The 19,090-nt window shown below is 43.4% G+C and overlaps 1 protein-coding gene across 1 annotated transcript; it reads left to right on the top strand.

Annotated features, from left to right (window-relative positions):
- Nucleotides 1–1,350: 1,350 nt before the first annotated feature.
- On the top strand, nucleotides 1,351–17,320 carry LOC308679202 (vomeronasal type-2 receptor 26-like; the record flags this gene model as incomplete). The annotated part of the gene is made up of 6 exons (XM_081346795.1): nucleotides 1,351–1,568; nucleotides 1,941–2,229; nucleotides 4,040–4,834; nucleotides 11,516–11,728; nucleotides 15,974–16,100; nucleotides 16,410–17,320. The coding sequence occupies 6 exons, from the start codon at nucleotides 1,351–1,353 to the stop codon at nucleotides 17,318–17,320; spliced, it is 2,553 nt and encodes an 850-aa protein (XP_081202921.1).
- Between the last annotated feature and the right edge of the window lie 1,770 nt (nucleotides 17,321–19,090).

Below are 19,090 nucleotides of genomic sequence, written 5' to 3'. Positions count from 1 at the left end.
AAGGCAAAGGTGGACACATCAGGGCGCCTCATCCAGAGAAGAGACCCAATCCGTGGACAATTGATCCGAATAAACCGGGCATACAGGTGCCCCAAGAGCAGCTTCAAAGCCCTTGGAGGTTTTGGGGGGAAGGGGCTCCCCCCACCGCCTCAGAATGCACCCCCACATTCACACAACCAGAGGGGGGAGGGACATCAGATCTCCAAAAACAGGCGTCCAGAAAACAGGTTGCAGCATCTTGGCTGTGGGAACCGCCTCCACCTTTGGAAGCCCTGCAGAGTTACCCTGCCAGAAGATGGGAGGCCAATAAATTTGATAAATAAATTAAGACATCTCAGCTTCAGACCTTTCAGTCCATTCTTGGTTTAATAAACCAGAAACAAACTTCAAAATACAAAGAATCTTACATCGATACGAAAAGACAATGCCGAAAGTGTGAAGGGAAAAAAAACCTTCCACCAACTCTATGACCTTCTCCCCATTCAGCCAACGATGCAGCCCACAGGCTGTCACTTTCCTGCCTCTCATCCCAAAATGGATATTGCTTAGAAAAGAGGGGAAACAAAACTTCACTTCAGGCACAAGGAACTTTGAAATCAGGTGCAAGTTATCATTAATATATAAAGTTCTGCTATAAAAGAAGATCCCAAACAGTCCCCACTCTTCACATTGGGCAGAATCCAAGGGGTCTGATTGCTTCCTTGGTGGATGGAAAAGAGGCAACACAAGGGTTAAGTGTCACCAACCTAGAGAGGCACCAAACTCCACAGCCCTGGGTGACCTTCCCCAGCAGTCTCTGGAGACAAGGAGACCACGCTGAAGGACAGAAGACATCAGTTCCCTTGTTATTGAGCTACCTTCCTCCACCATCACTTTCTGGACACGTCCTGACAAGAAGAACCACAACCACAACAGAACAGAACCCCCAGGAGTGTGCCTGTGATTTTTCACTAACATGCTTTTCTCCAGTGTCTCCTCTGCACATGGAGCCCAGAAGAAGTTCAGGATCCCAAGAGGAGAAGTTGCTTCTCACTGTAATTGTGACCACCTGGGTCTCTGAGATCTCTGTGCCTTTGATGGAGACATCAGACTGAAGCCATAAGCAAAGGATCTTGTATCCGAAAAGGATAAATTACTCAGGTCAAGCTCTGAGGGAACACGTTTTGGGACAGGCCGGGGCTCTGCTCTCGATCGTACCTCTCTCTCCCGTCAGGTGAAGCTGAGTGTTCCTCTGTTTCTGTCAGGAAAGTCTCTGGCATCTCCTCCTCCTGAGAGGGCTTTGACTTCCTCCAGTTGTTCTCTGCTGCTGGTGTTAGAAACAGGAGGAGGATTAATAAAGCCCTGTGGATTATGGACCTGCTGCTTCTGCTTCTGATGCTGCTGGTGTCCCAGCCGGTCTCTGGGAAGCTTAGAAGGAAATGCCCGCTGAGTTTGGGGCACCAGGATGAAGATAAACCATGGAGCTTTTACAGGCCAGGAGACCATCTCATTGGTGTAGTCATCACTGTAAATGAACTATCGAATAAAATATTGCCTTTCAACATGGCTCCTTTTGTTCCATCTCCATCGTAAGTCGTTGAAGGTGATGGATTTGCATTCCCCCCATTTTCTAATTCTAAGACTCTCCTTCTTTTCTTCATCTTTTCACTTGCTTCTATATTACAGGACTTCTCTAAGTCTAAATCAAAATCTGGATGATTTTGATTTCCTCTTTTTTCTTACTTTGTAGAAGAGACTCAAATCCAGAGATGGGGTTATAAAAACCCAAAGGCAATCCAGATTATTTTCCTCTCCCCATTCACTCCTATTTGTATAACTGATTATTGGTTTTGGATCAATATTGGCTTAAGACTCAGTAGGCTTGTGGAGACAAAAAGGAATAAATGCTTTTTAAAAATGTTGTTGCTATTGATGATAATAACATGAACATTTTTTTACAGTAAGGTTTATGGTTTTTCATCCACCCTTCAAGTTATTTTCGCCATTCAAGTGGTCAACAAAAATCCCCAGCTCCTGCACAATCTCACACTTGGCTACAACATCCATGACAACTCTTTGAACACTTTCCGCACTTCAGATGCCTTGCTGGACATTCTCTCCATTGGAGAAGCCAACGTCCCCAACTACGGCTGTGGAAGGAAGGAGAACATTTTGGCTCTTCTTGATTCAGCTGACAGGGACATCTCCATCCAGACGTCAACATTAGCAGACACCCACAAAGTCCCCCAGGTTTGTGTGTGTTATTCTCTGTGTAGGATGGTGGTGAGCAACAGATCCAAGCATGTCTTCTACATAGAATTCAAGAGGTGCTTTTCTCCATATTAGCAAACATATCAATTATGGGTTTTTTTCTATTATGTTTATGTTTAAATTAAATTAAAAGGCCTGACAAGCTGTAAGAGCCCTGTAGAGGACTTTCTCCTGGCTATTCAAAAAATATCCCTAGTAGTGGGTGAGCTATTGGCATGTTTACTTTCACATAGAAATAATACCTGACATACCCAGTTGTACTCACGTTGGCAATAGTAGTGTTCCTTTATACAAACAAAATGGAATAAATAGGGCTCTAGCAATTACAGGTTATGGATATTATGGCTAAAATATATACCATGTTCCTCTTAAGTAAACTTGAGATTGGGTAGAACAAAAGTACATTCCTTGCAGAAGAACAAGAAGGTTTTAAGTAGAGGAAAAGGTTTCACACAGTTGTATAATAATTAATCAATAAATTAATAATCTAATATTGACAACAGATTTCTTTTGAAATAGCTAATTACACAATATGTCAGTCTGATGAATCATGGTTTTCTGGCTTTATAGAAGTTACTGCAGCATTTGATACAGTAAATGGAGAAATATGATGGAGGAAATTGATTTCCCTTAAAATGGAGCTCAGACTGTTGGCCCTGATCCAAGCCCTTTCCACAAGCCCTGGTTTTCTCTGAGCATTGGGGGAACTTCCTGGGATGTTCACTCCTCGGCAGATTGGAAACTGCCTTGAATGTTTTCCACTTGTGAATAATCTTCTTCGCTATAGAGTGATGGACTTTGAATTGTTTTGAAATGGCCTTGTAACCCTTTCCAGATTGTTAGGCAGCAACAATTGCTTCTCCAAGATCATTGCTGATGTTTTCACTCTTTGGCATTGGGTTAACACACAACTCAATGCTGGAGACCGGCAAACTCCTGAAATTTTGGCTTTTATAGAGGCAGTCACACTTGATGATGATCAATTAATCAAGGTCACTTGATCAGCAGCACCAGGCTACCTCTTGGCCTCTTCACACCTATGGAAGCAGTCAGGGTATGCTTCGTCTTTCACACACGGTTTCTCCATTTTGCCTTTCTTTTTGTGAAATAAATGATGACATGGTGTAATATGTCATGTGTTGTTGTTTGTCTGAGGTTGTATTTACCTACTTTTAAGAACTGCTTAAGACCAGATGCTTTTTTCTACATCCTGACATGCCACAGAACTCAAAGAGGCCGTCCTTTCTTTTCCACATGGCTGTAATTCTTGGTGTACAGTTAAACCTCTGGAACCTGACAGAGTCCCAAAGTTTTCTGTGTTAGAACATGCAATATTGCAAATAAGGCCCTCTTGGATTCTGTAACTGACAAATTATATTAGGAGCTGTGACCTCCCCATGTCTTATATAACTAGAGAATGAATGAAAAAAATAATAAGGTGGGATAGAAATAAATAAAAAGAAAAAAGTCAAAAGATTGCTTCACCAAGAATCTGGAATATTGAATGTCAACTGCATAAGAAAGAGAGATCAGAATCCTGCACTGCACATTAGACCAACTACCTTTTGGGATACTTGTGTTAAAGCAATATGTTGACACTGCAGTTAGAATTAAACATTTACATATAATACAGCCCTTTATTTATTCTTTTTTATTTCATTTGTTTCTTGTATTCAATTTATTATCTATTTAATTTATTCATCAAAACCAAGTTGAATTTAATAAAAGCTAATATTTTGGACTATCCGACCCCCCCAATATAACACAGTTTTCTTCATTGCTTTTTCAGATCATTTTTAGTACTGCTTCAGAGGCTCTGAGTGATAAAAGGAAATTCCCCTTTTTCCACCAGATGCTCCCCAAAAAAGGATTCCACTACCCAGCAATTGTCCAACTGCTCCTCCATTTTAGATGGACCTTGATTGGCCTCTTTGCTTCGGACACAGATAATGGAGAGAATTTCATGAGGACTTTCCCTCCTATGCTTGTCAGAAATGGAATTTGTGTGGTTATATCACAACTGTTCTCAACAACTGGACATAAATCAGCCCTCAGGGATGCCCTCACTAAGTGGAGACAAGTCAATGTCTTTGTTCACTTCCTGGAATATACTGACATTATGGACAGAATTCATCCTTTCCATTTGGCACTTAGGCGTTTGACAGGACCCATTGAAGGGAAAGTCTGGATCAGTGCAGCTTTGGCAATATATGAATTGCAAAAACACAGACTTTTCAAGTACATCCATAGTTTTTGGAGCTTTACTTTTCTGCCAAATGAGAGGCCATTGGATGTTGCCTTTCAACCCCATTTCTTTGTGGAAGATCCATTTCGAGATCACTATTTCCATTGTTCTCTTTCCAAGCACGTCTTTTCTGTCAAAGGCCGGAGAAGATGCACCCAGAAAGCCCCACTGGAGACCCAGGAGAAAAGGAACAGGGAAAGGATCCCAAATGACCCCCATGATTACAGTATCATGAAGACTCTGGCCCAGGCCTTGAATGCCGCCTATTCCTCCAGATCGAGGAGGAGAAGGAAGGAGGGTGAAGAGAGGCTGGGGGCTCCAAGGCTGCAGCCATGGCAGGTATGGGATCCCAATATGGATCCATTAATTTTGGTTCCTTTGGAGAAGGAATCCAGAGGGGAAGGAGGGGAACCGTCTCAACCTACTTATGCTGCAAAAGATCAACAGGTTTGGCCAATCTAATTGCTAGAGATACAATATTGCAAACCGCAGGCACCATAACAGATAAATTTTGGTTTTTAAACACTGCTAATTTTAAAAGGATGTATGCATTTTAAAACACACTCATGTCTTTCTGGGTTTGTGATTAGCATAGTAGAATTTTACATCTGTAACTCTGAAGGACACCCTGAGACCATCTAGCCCAACTGTCAGAATCCATTTATATCCCATTCCTAAATCCCTATCTGTAAATTCCCAAATCTCACTGTTAGGTTCAGATAGACGAATGACTCAGTGAGGTTTAACAGTAAGAACGTTTATTAATACACATATGTCAACTGTCAACTGTCAGATAACTCCGGCTTATATACTCCAGCCGCTTGAACTGTATCCAATCCCCAGCCCGGAATTTCCCGCCGTTTAAACATTAACCAATAAATGCAACCGAGCTTCCCTCTTCACATAAACCTTTTACAAATAACTACTGACACAACACCCCTTCCCCCCCAGATGATGTTATTTGTTGACGTAATCTCTCAAGTATTTGGGTGGCTTATGGACCCTTGATGGGTATCTATTGGACTTGCAACTTACATCATTGTTAACAGACTGGCTGATTGTTATGGGCCTAGAATTTTGGGTCACTGGCTCTGATGATTCACTCATAGCTGATTGTTGTTGCTGTTGTTGCTGTTGTTGTTGTTCTGGCACTGCTGGCCTATCCATAGTAACCAATTCCCAATCAATTTGACTGTGCTGTGGAGTAGCTATAGCTAACCTGGGTTGAGTTTGCACTTCCCCCCCACTAGCTGTTGAGTCATATTGGTTATGCCAAGATACATTATCACCCCTATGTTCAATTTGATCCCCATTGACTGACACCCTTTCTGGAACCCTTTTCCTTAATTGATCAATATGTCTTTTGCTTACTCTATTCCCTTCCCCCTCAATGGTGTAAGACAACGGCCCCGTTATGTCAGTGACTACCCCTGGAACCCATTTGTCCCCCGGTCCATAGTTTCTGGCCCAAACTAAGTCTCCAATGTTGAGGGACCTGTTTGGGATGTCAGGTTCAGCATTTGATAGTAGTCTGTCAGGGTGTAACCTGTCCAATTTAGTGGTTAGCCGTCTGCCCCACCTCATTTCCGCAGGGCTTTTCCCAGTAGCTGTGCAAGGGGTTGTGTGTTGAGTCAGCAAGAAGTCTGCAAGTCTTTGGTGCCAATCGCCGCGGATGATTCGCTTCAGAGCGTCTTTGGTGGTTCTCACGTTGCGTTCAGCCAAGCCATTGGTGGACGGGTGGAAGGGTGCCGATGTTGCGTGTCTAATCGAGTTGGCCTTGAGGAAATCCTGAAATTCAGCAGAGGTGAATTGGGGCCCATTATCAGAGACAATCACATCAGGTAACCCTTGAGTGGCAAAGAGGCCCCTCAAAACCTGAATTGTTCTAGCAGATGACATAGAGGTAACAGGCACAACCTCCAACCACCGGGAGAAACTGTCCACCACCACTAGGAAGGTTAGGCCTTGAAATGGCCCCGCAAAATCAATGTGAATCCGAGACCATGGATTCCTGGCCAATTCCCACTTATGAGTGTGTGCGTGTGCCTGTTCAGGCCTAGAGCGCTGACACTGATAACACCCTGAGACACACTCTTCTATTGCCTTGTCTAACCCCGGCCACCACAAATGACTTCTGGCTAATGCCTTCATTCGGACAATCCCTGGGTGACCCTCATGTAATTCTGTTATTACAGTATTCCTGTGAAGTTCAGGAATGACAACCCGGTTACCCCACAAGATACATCCCAAGTGAGATGATAATTCATCTTTCCTCCTAAAATATGGAGTGAAATTAGGGTCTGGGTTTTTACTCGGCCAACCCCCTTGTACCCAGGTCATAATCCTATTAAGAATACGGTCTTTTTTAGTGGCCTCAGCTATTTCTCTAGCTGTTAAGGGGCATTCAGGTATTTCGTGTAGTGACAGAATTTGTCCGACCGGCGCAGGGTCACCCTCAGTGTCAGTTAAAGGAAGTCTGCTAAGAGCATCCGCATGCCCCATTTCCTTACCATGTTGCAATGAGAATGAATATGCTGAGAGGAAAATGGACCACCTAAGCATCCTGGGAGACATTATTTGGGGTGTCTGTTTATCAGTGGTAAACAGTCCCAGTAACGGTTTGTGGTCAGTGAATATGGTAAAGTTCCTACCGTAAAGGTAATCATGGAACTTTTTTACTCCTGCCACAATAGCTAATGCTTCTCTATCAGTCTGCGCATAATTCCGTTCAGCTTTAGTAAGCGTTCTGGAATAGTATGCAATTGGCCTTTGATGGCCTTGACTATCCATGTGGCTGATGACAGCCCCCACACCATAAGGTGAAGCATCACAAGCTAAATAGATTGGTTTGTTCTCTATAAAATGTGTAACCGTGGATTGGCTAGATAGCATATCTTTTAAGGTTTGAAAGCTGATTCTATGTTTTTCTTGCCACTGCCATGGGGTTTTCCTGTCTAACAGTCTGTGTAATGGTTCAGCGATAGCAGCTTTATGTGGCAAGAATGTGTGATAAAAATTGACTAATCCTAAAAAGGCTTGTAACTCAGCCTTGTTTTTAGGTTCAGGAGCTAATTTGATTGCTTTAATTTTTTCAGCTGTAGGGTGAATTCCCATTTCATCAATTCTAAACCCTAAGAATTCAGTGGATTTAACTCCAATACAGCATTTCTCCTTTTTTAAGACCAGCCTCTCTAAATTTTCCCAGTACCTGTTCCAGACACTCTGCTAAAATTTCTTCAGTTCTTCCAGCTATCAGGACATCATCAAAGTAAGGGCATACACCAGGTATGCCCTTTAAAGTCCTCTCCATCACCTCCTGGAAGATGCCTGGAGCTGCTGCAATGCCAAATTGCAATCTGTGGACTCGGAACGCCCCCTTGTGGGTAACAATAGTTTGAGCTTCAGCAGCTTCCCTGGAAACAGTGAGTTGCAAATACGCCTGCGCCAAGTCGAGCTTGGCAAATATGGCGCCGTCCTGGATCGTCGCGAGGACCTGTTTCACCGTCAGGACCGGGTAAGCATGCTTTTTCATTCCTAAGTTCAGGGTGGCTTTATAATCGGCACAAATCCTCACATCCCCATTAGGTTTTAGGGGTGTGACGATTGGTGTCTCCCATAAGCCACCCTCGACCGGTTCTAATACACCTTGGCCTACAAGCTTATCAAGCTCGGCCTCGATTTTTTGCTTTAGTGCAAAAGGCACCCGTTGGGCCTTAAGCCTAATGGGTTTTACTGTCGGGTCTAGATTAAAATTAATTGGGGGCCCTTTGTATTTGCCTAAAGACCCATCAAATACGTCTGCGAATTCATCGCAGACAGATTTGAGGGTCTTATTATTAATTGTATTTATTCCCCTGACCCAAATTCCCAGGGCGGGGAACCAATTAAGACCAATTAAACTAGTTCTATGGCCTTCGGTGACTAATAAGTCTAAGAAGCCATTAAACCCTTTATAATTAACTTTAAGGGTGACCTTACCTTTAATATTTATTGGGGTTTTTTGAAAATCCGCTAATTGAATTTTAGTTGAACTAAGTGGAATTTTACGGCCACTTTTTAGTTCAATGTGATTAAGGGTCTCACTGGAAATTATTGAGACTGAGGCCCCAGAATCAACTTCCATTTTGCAAGGAATTCCTTGCAAATGGACTACGATTTTTAATTTAGGCCTCAGAATATGGTTTATTTTAGATTTCCCAATGTGGTTGACTCGCGCCACCTCCCCGCGGTTGGGGGAACGTGCCAAAGGTTTGGGGGTCTCATTGCCACTATAGTAGGGGGTTACCTTACCTTCAGCCCAAACGTCTATTTCGTGAAGGCGATTGTCTCGGGAACGACCTCGGCAAATGGCCTGAATGTGGCCAGTCTTTCCGCACATTCTGCATTTAGCAGAGTGGAATCTGCATGTTGCTCTGGGGTGGTTGCCCCCGCAGCTTCCACATCTGATGTCGTTGTCGCGCGGTCTGGTCGGATTGTCTCTATGTTGTCGTTGCGGTGTTGTTGTTTGAAATCGGCGTCCCAGTTCAGGTCCTTCATTGCGAGAAGGTTTTGCCGCCATTTTCCCAAACCTACGGATGACTTCGGCTATGTCGGCTTCCCATTGTTGATCCACCTCCCCACTGTCCACATGGCTTTCTAAGTTAATTTCGGCTGAAGCAGCCATGCTATTGCGGGGGGGGGGTCGCGACTTCCAGTATTTTCATAAGTCAACGGTTCGTCGAGGACTTCCTGTAGATCGCCGGTGGGCTTAGCGATAATCCGATTTTGTAACTGTTCATCTCGCAAGCCTAACACCACTCTATCTCGAATCCTGATCTCAAGATTATCATATTTACATCGCAAAGCTGCTTCTCTGACCGCAGCAACGAATTTCGTGATTGACTCGCCCGGTCTCTGATTGCGTTTTTCGAAAATACGCCTCCAATAGAGTTCTGATCTTTTCGGCGTAAAATGTACTTTTAATTTGGCCAGTAAGTCAGCGTATGAGACGCTTGATACCGGCATAGGTTGACAGAGTCCCACGGCAACCCGATACACGGGTGTGCCACTAATGGTCAATAAGGCAGCAGCCTTCTTTCGGTCATCGATTATGCCGTTAACGAGCAAGAACCCTTCGACCTGTCCTACATATTCTTCCCAATCCTCTGGGTAGTTTGGATCGAACTCTTTCAAAGAGTCGAGTTGCGCCATTCGGAGGTTTGTCAAATTCCGCCGCAGCCGCCAACGGTTAACTGTGTATTTTAAGTTTTACCGCCTTACGCCAGCTGATTGTCGCCAATCCTTCACTAGTCCGCCGTCGATCCCATCCTCGTCGCCACTTGTTAGGTTCAGATAGACGAATGACTCAGTGAGGTTTAACAGTAAGAACGTTTATTAATACACATATGTCAACTGTCAACTGTCAGATAACTCCGGCTTATATACTCCAGCTGCTTGAACTGTATCCAATCCCCAGCCCGGAATTTCCCGCCGTTTAAACATTAACCAATAAATGCAACCGAGCTTCCCTCTTCACATAAACCTTTTACAAATAACTACTGACACAACACTCACACCCCTCTTTCTGGATTCTGCCATTCCCAAGGAGGAGAAGAGAAAATGTTAATTGGACATCCCTATCCATTAGGTGCAAGGTTGTTTATTCAGTCTGCCTGGAGGCTGTCATGAAAGACTAGGGGAAGAGCCTTTGAGCTGAGAAGAACAAAGAAAGAGGGGTGGGGCGAGAGATTCTGGTTTGTATCTCCGATTAGAATCTGATAGGAAGGAAGTAAATGTCATAAAGGCATGGAAGATCCATCTTCCCATGGAAGGTTTTGACACCTGAACCTTAATTGATCCAGGACTGACCAAATGGACTGAGGGGAGGGGGTTTTATTTGAGGACACTTTAAAAGTATCAATCTGCAACAGTTTCCAGATCCTGTCTAAATTTCCCACTGACCATCTTGTTTTAGTAAAAGCTCCTGCTTGGACAATCCTGTCTCCAAGAGTTCTTCTTTCCTAAGACGTGGATTGGGGTGGGTCCTGACACCAACCCTCCTCTCTGCAGGAATCCCAGTTAAAGCTTTTCCAGCTGATGGCTGCTCAGTCTTTGCGTCTTCAGAGAAGGGGGGGGGGCTGAACTGCTCTGCTTTAAGGGCTCAGCTCTGGAACGGCTCCTCCTTTCAGCAGGTTCTTCCCCTCCTTCAGCCGGAATCTCCTCCCTTGTGCCTGGGCTCCTCTCCCCCCTTCCCTCCCTCTGGAGCACCATTGCAGAGACCTTGAGCTTCTCTGCAGCTTCCCGCAGGCGCTGGAAGAGGCTGCGCAAGGCAGTGCACCTCAAACACCATCATAACTAGATGCCAAGAATTCAAATTTTAATTTAATTTAATTCCCTGGGATGCTGCTATGAGCATGTGAAAAAATATCATAATTCATTTTTTTACTGCCCTTGTAACTTTGCATGGTCACTAAACGAACAGTTTCTCATAATTAACCTGATGTTTTCTAGGTGTTTATGAATAATCGTTTTTTTCTATGATACACTTTTTTGTCACCTGCTCTAGAATGGTCCCTATAACTTACCAATTGCATCAATTATATTTTATTAATATAATTGATGCAATTGTTTTGCAAATTGAGGACCCAGATTGTTGGGGGCAATAAGCTGACTTTGTAATAATGCCGCTTGGGTGTGTGTGTGTGTGTGTGAAAGCCCTAATAAGCAGGCATATACATAGAATGAAGGCTACTGCTAAGCTTGTAAGCCGCCCTGAGTCTTCGGAGAAGGGCGGGATATAAATGGAATTAAAATAAAAATAAATAAATAAAAATATTAAAATATATTTTGCCAGTATATGGTTGAGAAATTTTGCTGAACCTTTCTTTTTTATTTATGAAGATAGCAAAAGCAACTGTTTTTTCTAAATAAGCATGCTTTGATGTTAGACAACTGTAGAAGAAAGATTCAAATGTGTAAAGGCTAAATGGGATTTTTAAAAAAGGTTTCAGATTATAAAATTCCTGGATGTTCCCATTGTAGTTCCATCCTTTTCTGCAGAAGAATGAGTTTTGCAATATTTCTGATATGAAACTGTACTTGGATCAAAATGGAGATATAGCAGCAGATCTGGGAATCCTGAGCTGCTTGATTTTCCCCAAGGAGGATCCCATCATACAGCTAATGGGGACTTTGAAAAGACAGAGACTTAGTATCCACCAAGATGCTCTTTCACGGTTAAAGTTGCTCAAGAAGGTCAGAGAAATTTTGTTGCCTTTCCTCTTCCCCCCCCCCCCAAAGATTTAGGACCGATTTCATGTGGATTGAGGCTAGTCACCAGGGTCAATGAACTTCCCTGAGAATTGAACGTGGGGAGCAGAAACCTTACAGTTGTTCTTCCTATCGACCACTTGGGAGGCTTCAGTACTATTGACTAATATATCCTTCAGACAAAGACTTTTTCTAGCTGGTTCAGCCATGTCCGACCTGGGATGAGAACTCCTCAAGTTCTTGGAGGTTCTTGTTAATAGCCTCAGGTTTGCTTGTTCCTTTTCCTCAAATAGCAAAGTAGGAGGGAATTCAGTTGAACAATTCCTGAATTGAGGTTTGGACTGAATGTGATGAAATTGAATCATGACTGGATGGAGCTCCTGGTGGTCCCATTGGGAGAGAAGCTTCATCTTAGGGAGAGGCCATTGGGAAATGGCTCCCTGAATGGTCAGGTCCATGGTCTGTGATATTTTTAAGGAATCCAGACCTGGTCAAAGTTAGCCATATCTGTCTTTCTCCCAACTGGGGGGAGCAATTGGGCTTCTGCCCCCAGGAAGGAGGTCCAAGACTTTCACTTCACATAAAATGACAGTGACAGTGAGAGAATCCCTTGATGCAAAAACCTGAAAAACCTAAACACAACTTTCATTCAAAGAAAAGGTCTTCCTGATAACAGAAGTAAGGAGAAAGATTTTGATAGGAAAGTCTACTTAGATTTGGCCTTTGGCTATTAAGAGGGCTCTTCATCTGAAAATCTCTTGAATGGCATTGTTTATCTTGAGTCTTACTTACCTTCAGTCCCTCTGGGTGAAAAAGAGTCTCCAGATTTAACTAATATTAAGTGTAGGTTTGTCTTTCAATGCCAGTTGGAGTCTCCTAATTGCAGCTCTTCAACACAAAGGACCTTTTCTTGGATAACCGGAGGGGCCTTAGAAATATCTCCTTCTGACACAGGACTCACACTCCTGTCCCACCTGTTGCAGTCAAAGATTTGCGACTTAATCTGTTATGTATGGGGTGTGTGAGCAGCAGCTCTGCAAGTACCACCAGGTGGCGCTGTACTCTGGCTGGATTGGCTGAAGGGTTTTCGGCGGGAGATACGGATGGATGGATTGGCCAGAGTGGTACCTGGCTAGGTATATAAGGGGTCCAGGTAACCCCCTTTGTTCAGTACGCGCCTACCACTAATAAAGAGCTGTCATGCGGTACGGTACTCATCCGTCTCTTCCTTGCCATGCGGTCCAGAACCAACTACACAATATAATCTTTTTTGTTCTCATGTTCTCACCTCAGCCTTACTAGAGTTCTAGAATCTATCCAGAAAACTTTAATCTTAATAAAGGAGAATATTTGTAGTGCAGGTTTGACATGAGAGGTCCTTGGTGCTCTCTGAGCTTGTTTGTTTTCTTGCAGACATTTCATTACCCAAACTAGGTAACATTAGCACGGATGATGTTCTCTAGTTTCAATAATAAAACATCTGTAAGCAAACAAGCAAGCTCAGAGAGCGCCAAGGACACCTTACCTTTAATCTTACTTCAGCAGCATGGCAGCCATATGAATTTAACATATAAAAATACAAATCAAGAAAGAACATCTGCTTTAAAGTTGAAAGCTACAATTTATGAGGAATTTTTCCTTTATATCTTAACTGGGAGACTCTTTTGAACAAGTATCAAAGGGGAGCAGCTTTGCAAGGCTTTGTGTAGTCCGGAAGAAACCTTTCCAGATCCTACTGGTCAGAAGTTTCCTTCTTAATCCCATTTTATTCTACTTAAATAAATCTAATAAAATAACAATTTAATAAATCTTTGTCAACAAATTTATTCAAAAATTTAATTAGATCATCATAGCCATGGATATATGAAAATTTACCAGGTCTTACCTCGCGGTGATGAGGACGGCGAAGTCTAACCACTTCACTGCCCTCATCGTGTCCGCAGATAATCACCCGGCCACCCTGTTTAGGGTGACCCGCTCCCTCCTCAATCAGGAGGTGAGGGGGGAGCCCTTGCAGGGTCATGCCAAGGAGTTTAGCCAACATCTGGCGGACAAAATTGCTCAGATTCGGGCTGGTCTGGACACCGACTGGGCAGAGTCTGACAGAGGAGACAGGAGCGGTCTTGGTGATGTTATCTGGGAAGAGTTCGATCCTGTGACTCCAGAAGATGTGGACAGGATTATGGGGAGGCTGAGCTCCACCATGTGTTTATTGGACCCGTGCCCCTCCTGGCTGGTGTATGCGGCTCAGAAGGGGACACAAGGCTGGCTCCAGGCAGTAATAACTGCTTCTTTGAGGGAGGGTAGCTTTCCTGCTGCCTTGAAGGAGGCGGTGGTGAGGCCCCTTCTCAAGAAGCCTGTCCTGGACCCAGCTATTATGAACAACTATTGTCCGGTCTCCAACCTTCGCTTTCTTGCGAAGGTTGTTGAGAGCGTGGTGGCGCATCAGCTCCCCCTGTTCCTGGAGGAAGCTGATTATCTGGACCCGTACCAATCAGGCTTTAGGGCCGGGTACAGCACGGAGATGGCATTCGTCACGCTGGTGAATGATCTCTGGCGGGCTCAGGACAAGGGTTGTTCCTCTGTCCTAGTTCTATTAGATCTCTCAGCAGCTTTTGATACCATCAACCATGGTATCTTACTGCGGTGCCTCAGGGGGTTGGGAGTGGGTGGCACTGTCTTGCAGTGGTTCTCCTCCTACCTCCTGGGTCGTTCACAGTCGGTGTTGGCAGGAGGGCAGAGGTCGGCCTCGAGACCTCTCATTTGTGGAGTCCCTCAGGGGTCAGTCCTCTCGCCTCGCCTGTTCAACATCTATAAGAAACTGCTGGGTGAGATCATTCGTGGTTTTGGAGTGGGGTATCATCAGTATGCTGATGATACCCAGCTTTTCATCTCTACCCCAAACCACCCCAGTGATCCCCTCAATGGGATGTCCCGTTGCCTGGAGGCGGTTCCGGTCTGGATGGGGAGGAACAGGCTTCGGCTTAATCCCGACAAGACTGAGTGGTTGTGCGTACTGGCATCTCGGGAAATTCAGTTCATTCCATCTTTAATTATGGGGGGTGAGGTGTTACCCTCCATAGATAGGACTCAAAACTTGGGTATCCTCCTTGACTCACAGCTTAGTCTGGAAGACCACATAGGAGCTGTGGCCAGGGGGGCTTTTGCCCAGGTTCGCCTGGTGCACCAGTTGCAGCCCTATCTGGACCGGGAAGCCCTGCATACAGTCACCCATGCGCTCGTGACCTCTCGGATAGACTACTGTAATGCCCTTGAGGACCACTCGGAGGCTTCAACTGGTGCAGAATGCGGCTGCGCGAGTTGTGATGGGGGTTTCCTGATACTCCCATGTAACACCTCTTCTCCGCGAGCTGCATTGTCTTCCAGTTGCCCTCCGGGTGAGATTCAAGGTGCTGGTGATGACCTATAAAGCCCTAAATGGCATGGGTCCGGATTACTTACGGGAGCACCTGCTGCCGGCGTCAACTTCCCTTCGTCCTGTGCGCTCCCACAGAGAGGGCCTCCTCAGTGTGCCGTCGGTCAGGGAGTGCTGGCTGGCGGCCCCCAGGGGGAGATCCTTCTCTGTGGGCACGCCAGCCCTTTGTAATCAATTGCCTGTTGAGCACCGGATGGCTCCTGACCTTCGCTCTTTCCACCGTGATCTGAAGACCTGGTTGTTTGAACAGGCCGGCCTGGACTAAGGGTTTGGGTTTATTTTTAACTATTTATTGTTAGGGTTAAATTAATTTAATTTTTACTTTTAACGTTTGTACGTTGCATTTTATTGCCCTGTACACTGCCCTGAGTCCTTTGGGAGAAGGGCGGTATAGAAATTCAATTAATAATAATAATAATAATAATAATAATAATAATAATAATAATAATAATAATAATAATAGAATTAGAGGAATGCCTTTTAATACAACCAATAGGAGGAACCGATTGTTTGTCACTTAATACTTAATTCTTTTCTCAATTCCCTCACTCCAGACTTTATTACCGGTAAGTAGAAATATTATTTATTATGTTATGCCATAAGCAAAAGTGAGGAACTAAGGAATGAATCTGCCAGGGTCCAATCTCCTAAACCTGATCGGAAGGAGTCAGAGATTTCATATTTACCTAAGTGAAGCCCAGAATCCACTTGTCTAATGTCCATTTCTTCTCTCATTTTCCATGGATGGTGAGTCCTGATGTATTTTCTTTCGCATTCCTTGTTCTTCTGCTTAGTCTCTGCCTCAGTCCAAATGTGCAGAAAATTGTCATCCTGGATTTGTCAAAAGGGCTCGAGAAGGAGAGCCAGTTTGCTGCTATGATTGCATTCCTTGTCTAGAGGGGACCATCTCCACTCGGGAAGGTGGGTGACACCAAAAGAAAGGTCAGGTTTTGTGCAACATGGATCCATAGCATTTTGATGAAAGTGCAAATTAAAACATGCATTGAAGCTCAACTCTTTTTTGTTTATTCAAAATACACTAGAAATCCTCCAATTTCAGATACTGTAGCTACATAGGTATTAGAAAATTATATTATCAGTTTTTGTGTTGTGGAATGGTTAAGCAACACATCTTCAAAAATGTTCGTGGAACATTTCTCCAAAGAAAGGTATTTCTTGAAATATAAAAAAATAGAATATTAAACAAATACTGGTTTTTTACTTTCTCAGATACGGAAAAATGCACAAAGTGTCCAGATGATAAATATCCAAATATGGACAGAGTACGATGTATCTCCAAAGTTATAACCTTCCTGTCTTATGAAGAACATCTGGGCATCATCCTGGTCTCTTTTGCTCTGCTCTTGTTCCTAAAAACAATCCTTGTTTTAATTATCTTCATTAAATACCGAGAAACTCCCCTTGTCAAAGCCAACAACCGGGACCTCTCCTACATCCTCCTGGTCTCCCTTCTGCTTTGCTTCTTGTCTCCTTCTCTCTTCATTGGTCAACCAAGGAAAGCCACGTGCCTTCTCCGACAAACATTCTTCAGCATCATCTTCTCAGTTGCCATTTCTTCTCTCTTGGCCAAAACCATCATGGTGGTGCTGGCTTTCCTAGCCACAAAACCAAGAAACCGAGCAAAGAGATGGTTGGGGAAGACCTTGGCCAACTCCATCATTCTTTCTTCTTCTGCTGTCCAAATGATCATCTGCTCCATCTGTCTTGGAGTTTCTCCCCCATTCCCTGACTCTGACCTCTACTCCCAGCCTGCAGAGATCATCCTGCAATGCAATGAAGGGGCCGTTGTCATGTTCTACGTCACCCTCAGCTACATGGGCTTCCTGGCTGCCATCTGCTTCACGGTGGCTTTCCTGGCCAGGAATCTTCCCGGGACCTTTAACGAAGCCAAGCTGATCACCTTCAGCATGCTGATCTTCAGCAGTGTCTGGGTGACTTTTGTGCCCACTTACCTGAGCACCAAAGGGAAATTCATGGTGGCTGTGCAGGTCTTCTCCATTCTGGCCTCCAGTGCTGGTCTGCTGTGCTGCATCTTCATCCCCAAGTGCTATATTATTATTCTGAGGCCAGACCTGAACACAAAGGAGCAGCTTACAGCCAGAAGAAATGTGGAAATGTGACACAGAGGAATTTCAACTCTCAGCATGTTCCAAGAGGCCAAACTTAGAAAATGGTTCAAGTTCCTCTCTATTCATGAATGGGCCAATAATTTTTCTAGAAGTAATTAAAGAGCTGGAAGATTGTGAGGAAAACCAATTTGTTGGAGGAATTAGAATGTGTTAATAAAATTAAAATATAGAAGGAATGCATGGGGCAACAATAAGACCCTTATTTCTCAATACATTTCATGAAAACTGTGATGGAATTTTTTTTTAATTTACCCAGTAACACTTTCTTTGAAGGAATCTGAGGGTTGCTAATTATGACATTATCTATTAAATATTCATAGGTATGTTCAACAGTTTCTTCCTTCTTTCCTGAAATATATAAATATGAGTGCATCCTTTTGTTTGTGGGATACCTCCCACTATTTTATGGAGGGAAATTCCTCCTGTGGATAATGAATAAATAATAACTGCTGTGAACCTTGGTTATTTGTTTTTGGGTCCTGCATTTGACTCCACAAAAACTGGTGTGAGAAGTGGGAAGCTGGAGTTCGAGATGGCGCTGCCTTGGGAGGAGAGGCGATAGACGGCCGAGCCTCTTGTTGTTTTTCAGGCCTCCTGTGGCGATATTCTGCTGTTTCCAGCCCTGGAGAGGCTGGGAGAAGCGGTGGGGGCATCTTTGGAGGCGAGGTGTGATGCAATCATCTCACTGGAAAAAGCTCAATTTCTTTTGATACTGAGTGCAAAGGCTGACCATGCCCACATCCATCATTTATTCTGGTCTGTGTGAGTTTTGTGTGAATGTTGTGATAAGACAAGAAAGTGGAGATGTTTATTTTCTGTTATTTGTTTTTCATTTTTATACATATTTTTGTTTTTATCTCTCTCTTTTCTATTTGCTTTAGCCTTCCCCAAGCTCCAAGCCCCTCTCTAGATTTTATAAGATTTCCTATTACAGGTAGTCCTTGCTTTACAACCATGACTGAGTCCAAAATTTATGTTGTTAAGTGAAACAGTCATTAAGTGAACTTTGCCCCATTTTACGACCTTTCTTGTCACAGTTGTTAAGTGAATCACTGCAGTTGTTAAGTTAATGACAGGATTGTTAACTGAATCTGGCTTCCCCTTTGAATTTGCTCATCAGAAAATCACAAAAGGACACTGCGACCGTTGTAAATATGAACCAGTTGTCCAGCATCCAAACTGCCTGCACAGTTTCTGTCTCTTGTCTCTGTGTTGCATTAATTGGAGGTCACAAAGAGGAAGAGGAGGAGGAGGTGGAAAAGAGGAGATGCAACCCAACGCTTCCACAGGAGACCACCGGATACTGACCCTCCCCATTTCTTCAGTTTATTTTTTGCAATCGACACCTCTTCGACACCTCAGATTCAATCCTTTGCATTTGCACCAAAATGTCACTGAGTATCTCTGCATGTGCAAATTGCCAAGCCTGCCAGCAGGAATTAAAAATACTTTTGCATCTGTCTTTACACAAAGGGAAAAAACAGTCCAACCAGTGCCATAAAAAACAGAATAGAAACGCAAGTTAAGATAGGCAAAAAAATGGTAAGTGAACACCTGTCCAGCCTAGACGAGTTCAAATAATAATAATAATAATAATAATAATAATAATAATAATAATAATAATAATAATAATAATAATAATAATAATAATAATAATAATAATAATAATAATAATAATAATTATTATTATTATTATTATTATTATTATTATTATTATTATTATTATTATTATTATTATTATTATTATTATTTAATTTGTAT

The sequence above is a fragment of the Vipera berus genome, assembly GCF_964194415.1.
Source record: "Vipera berus genome assembly, contig: HAP1_SCAFFOLD_28, whole genome shotgun sequence".
Classification (NCBI taxonomy): Eukaryota; Metazoa; Chordata; class Lepidosauria; order Squamata; family Viperidae; genus Vipera; species Vipera berus.
This window is presented reverse-complemented; position numbering and strand designations above follow the sequence as displayed.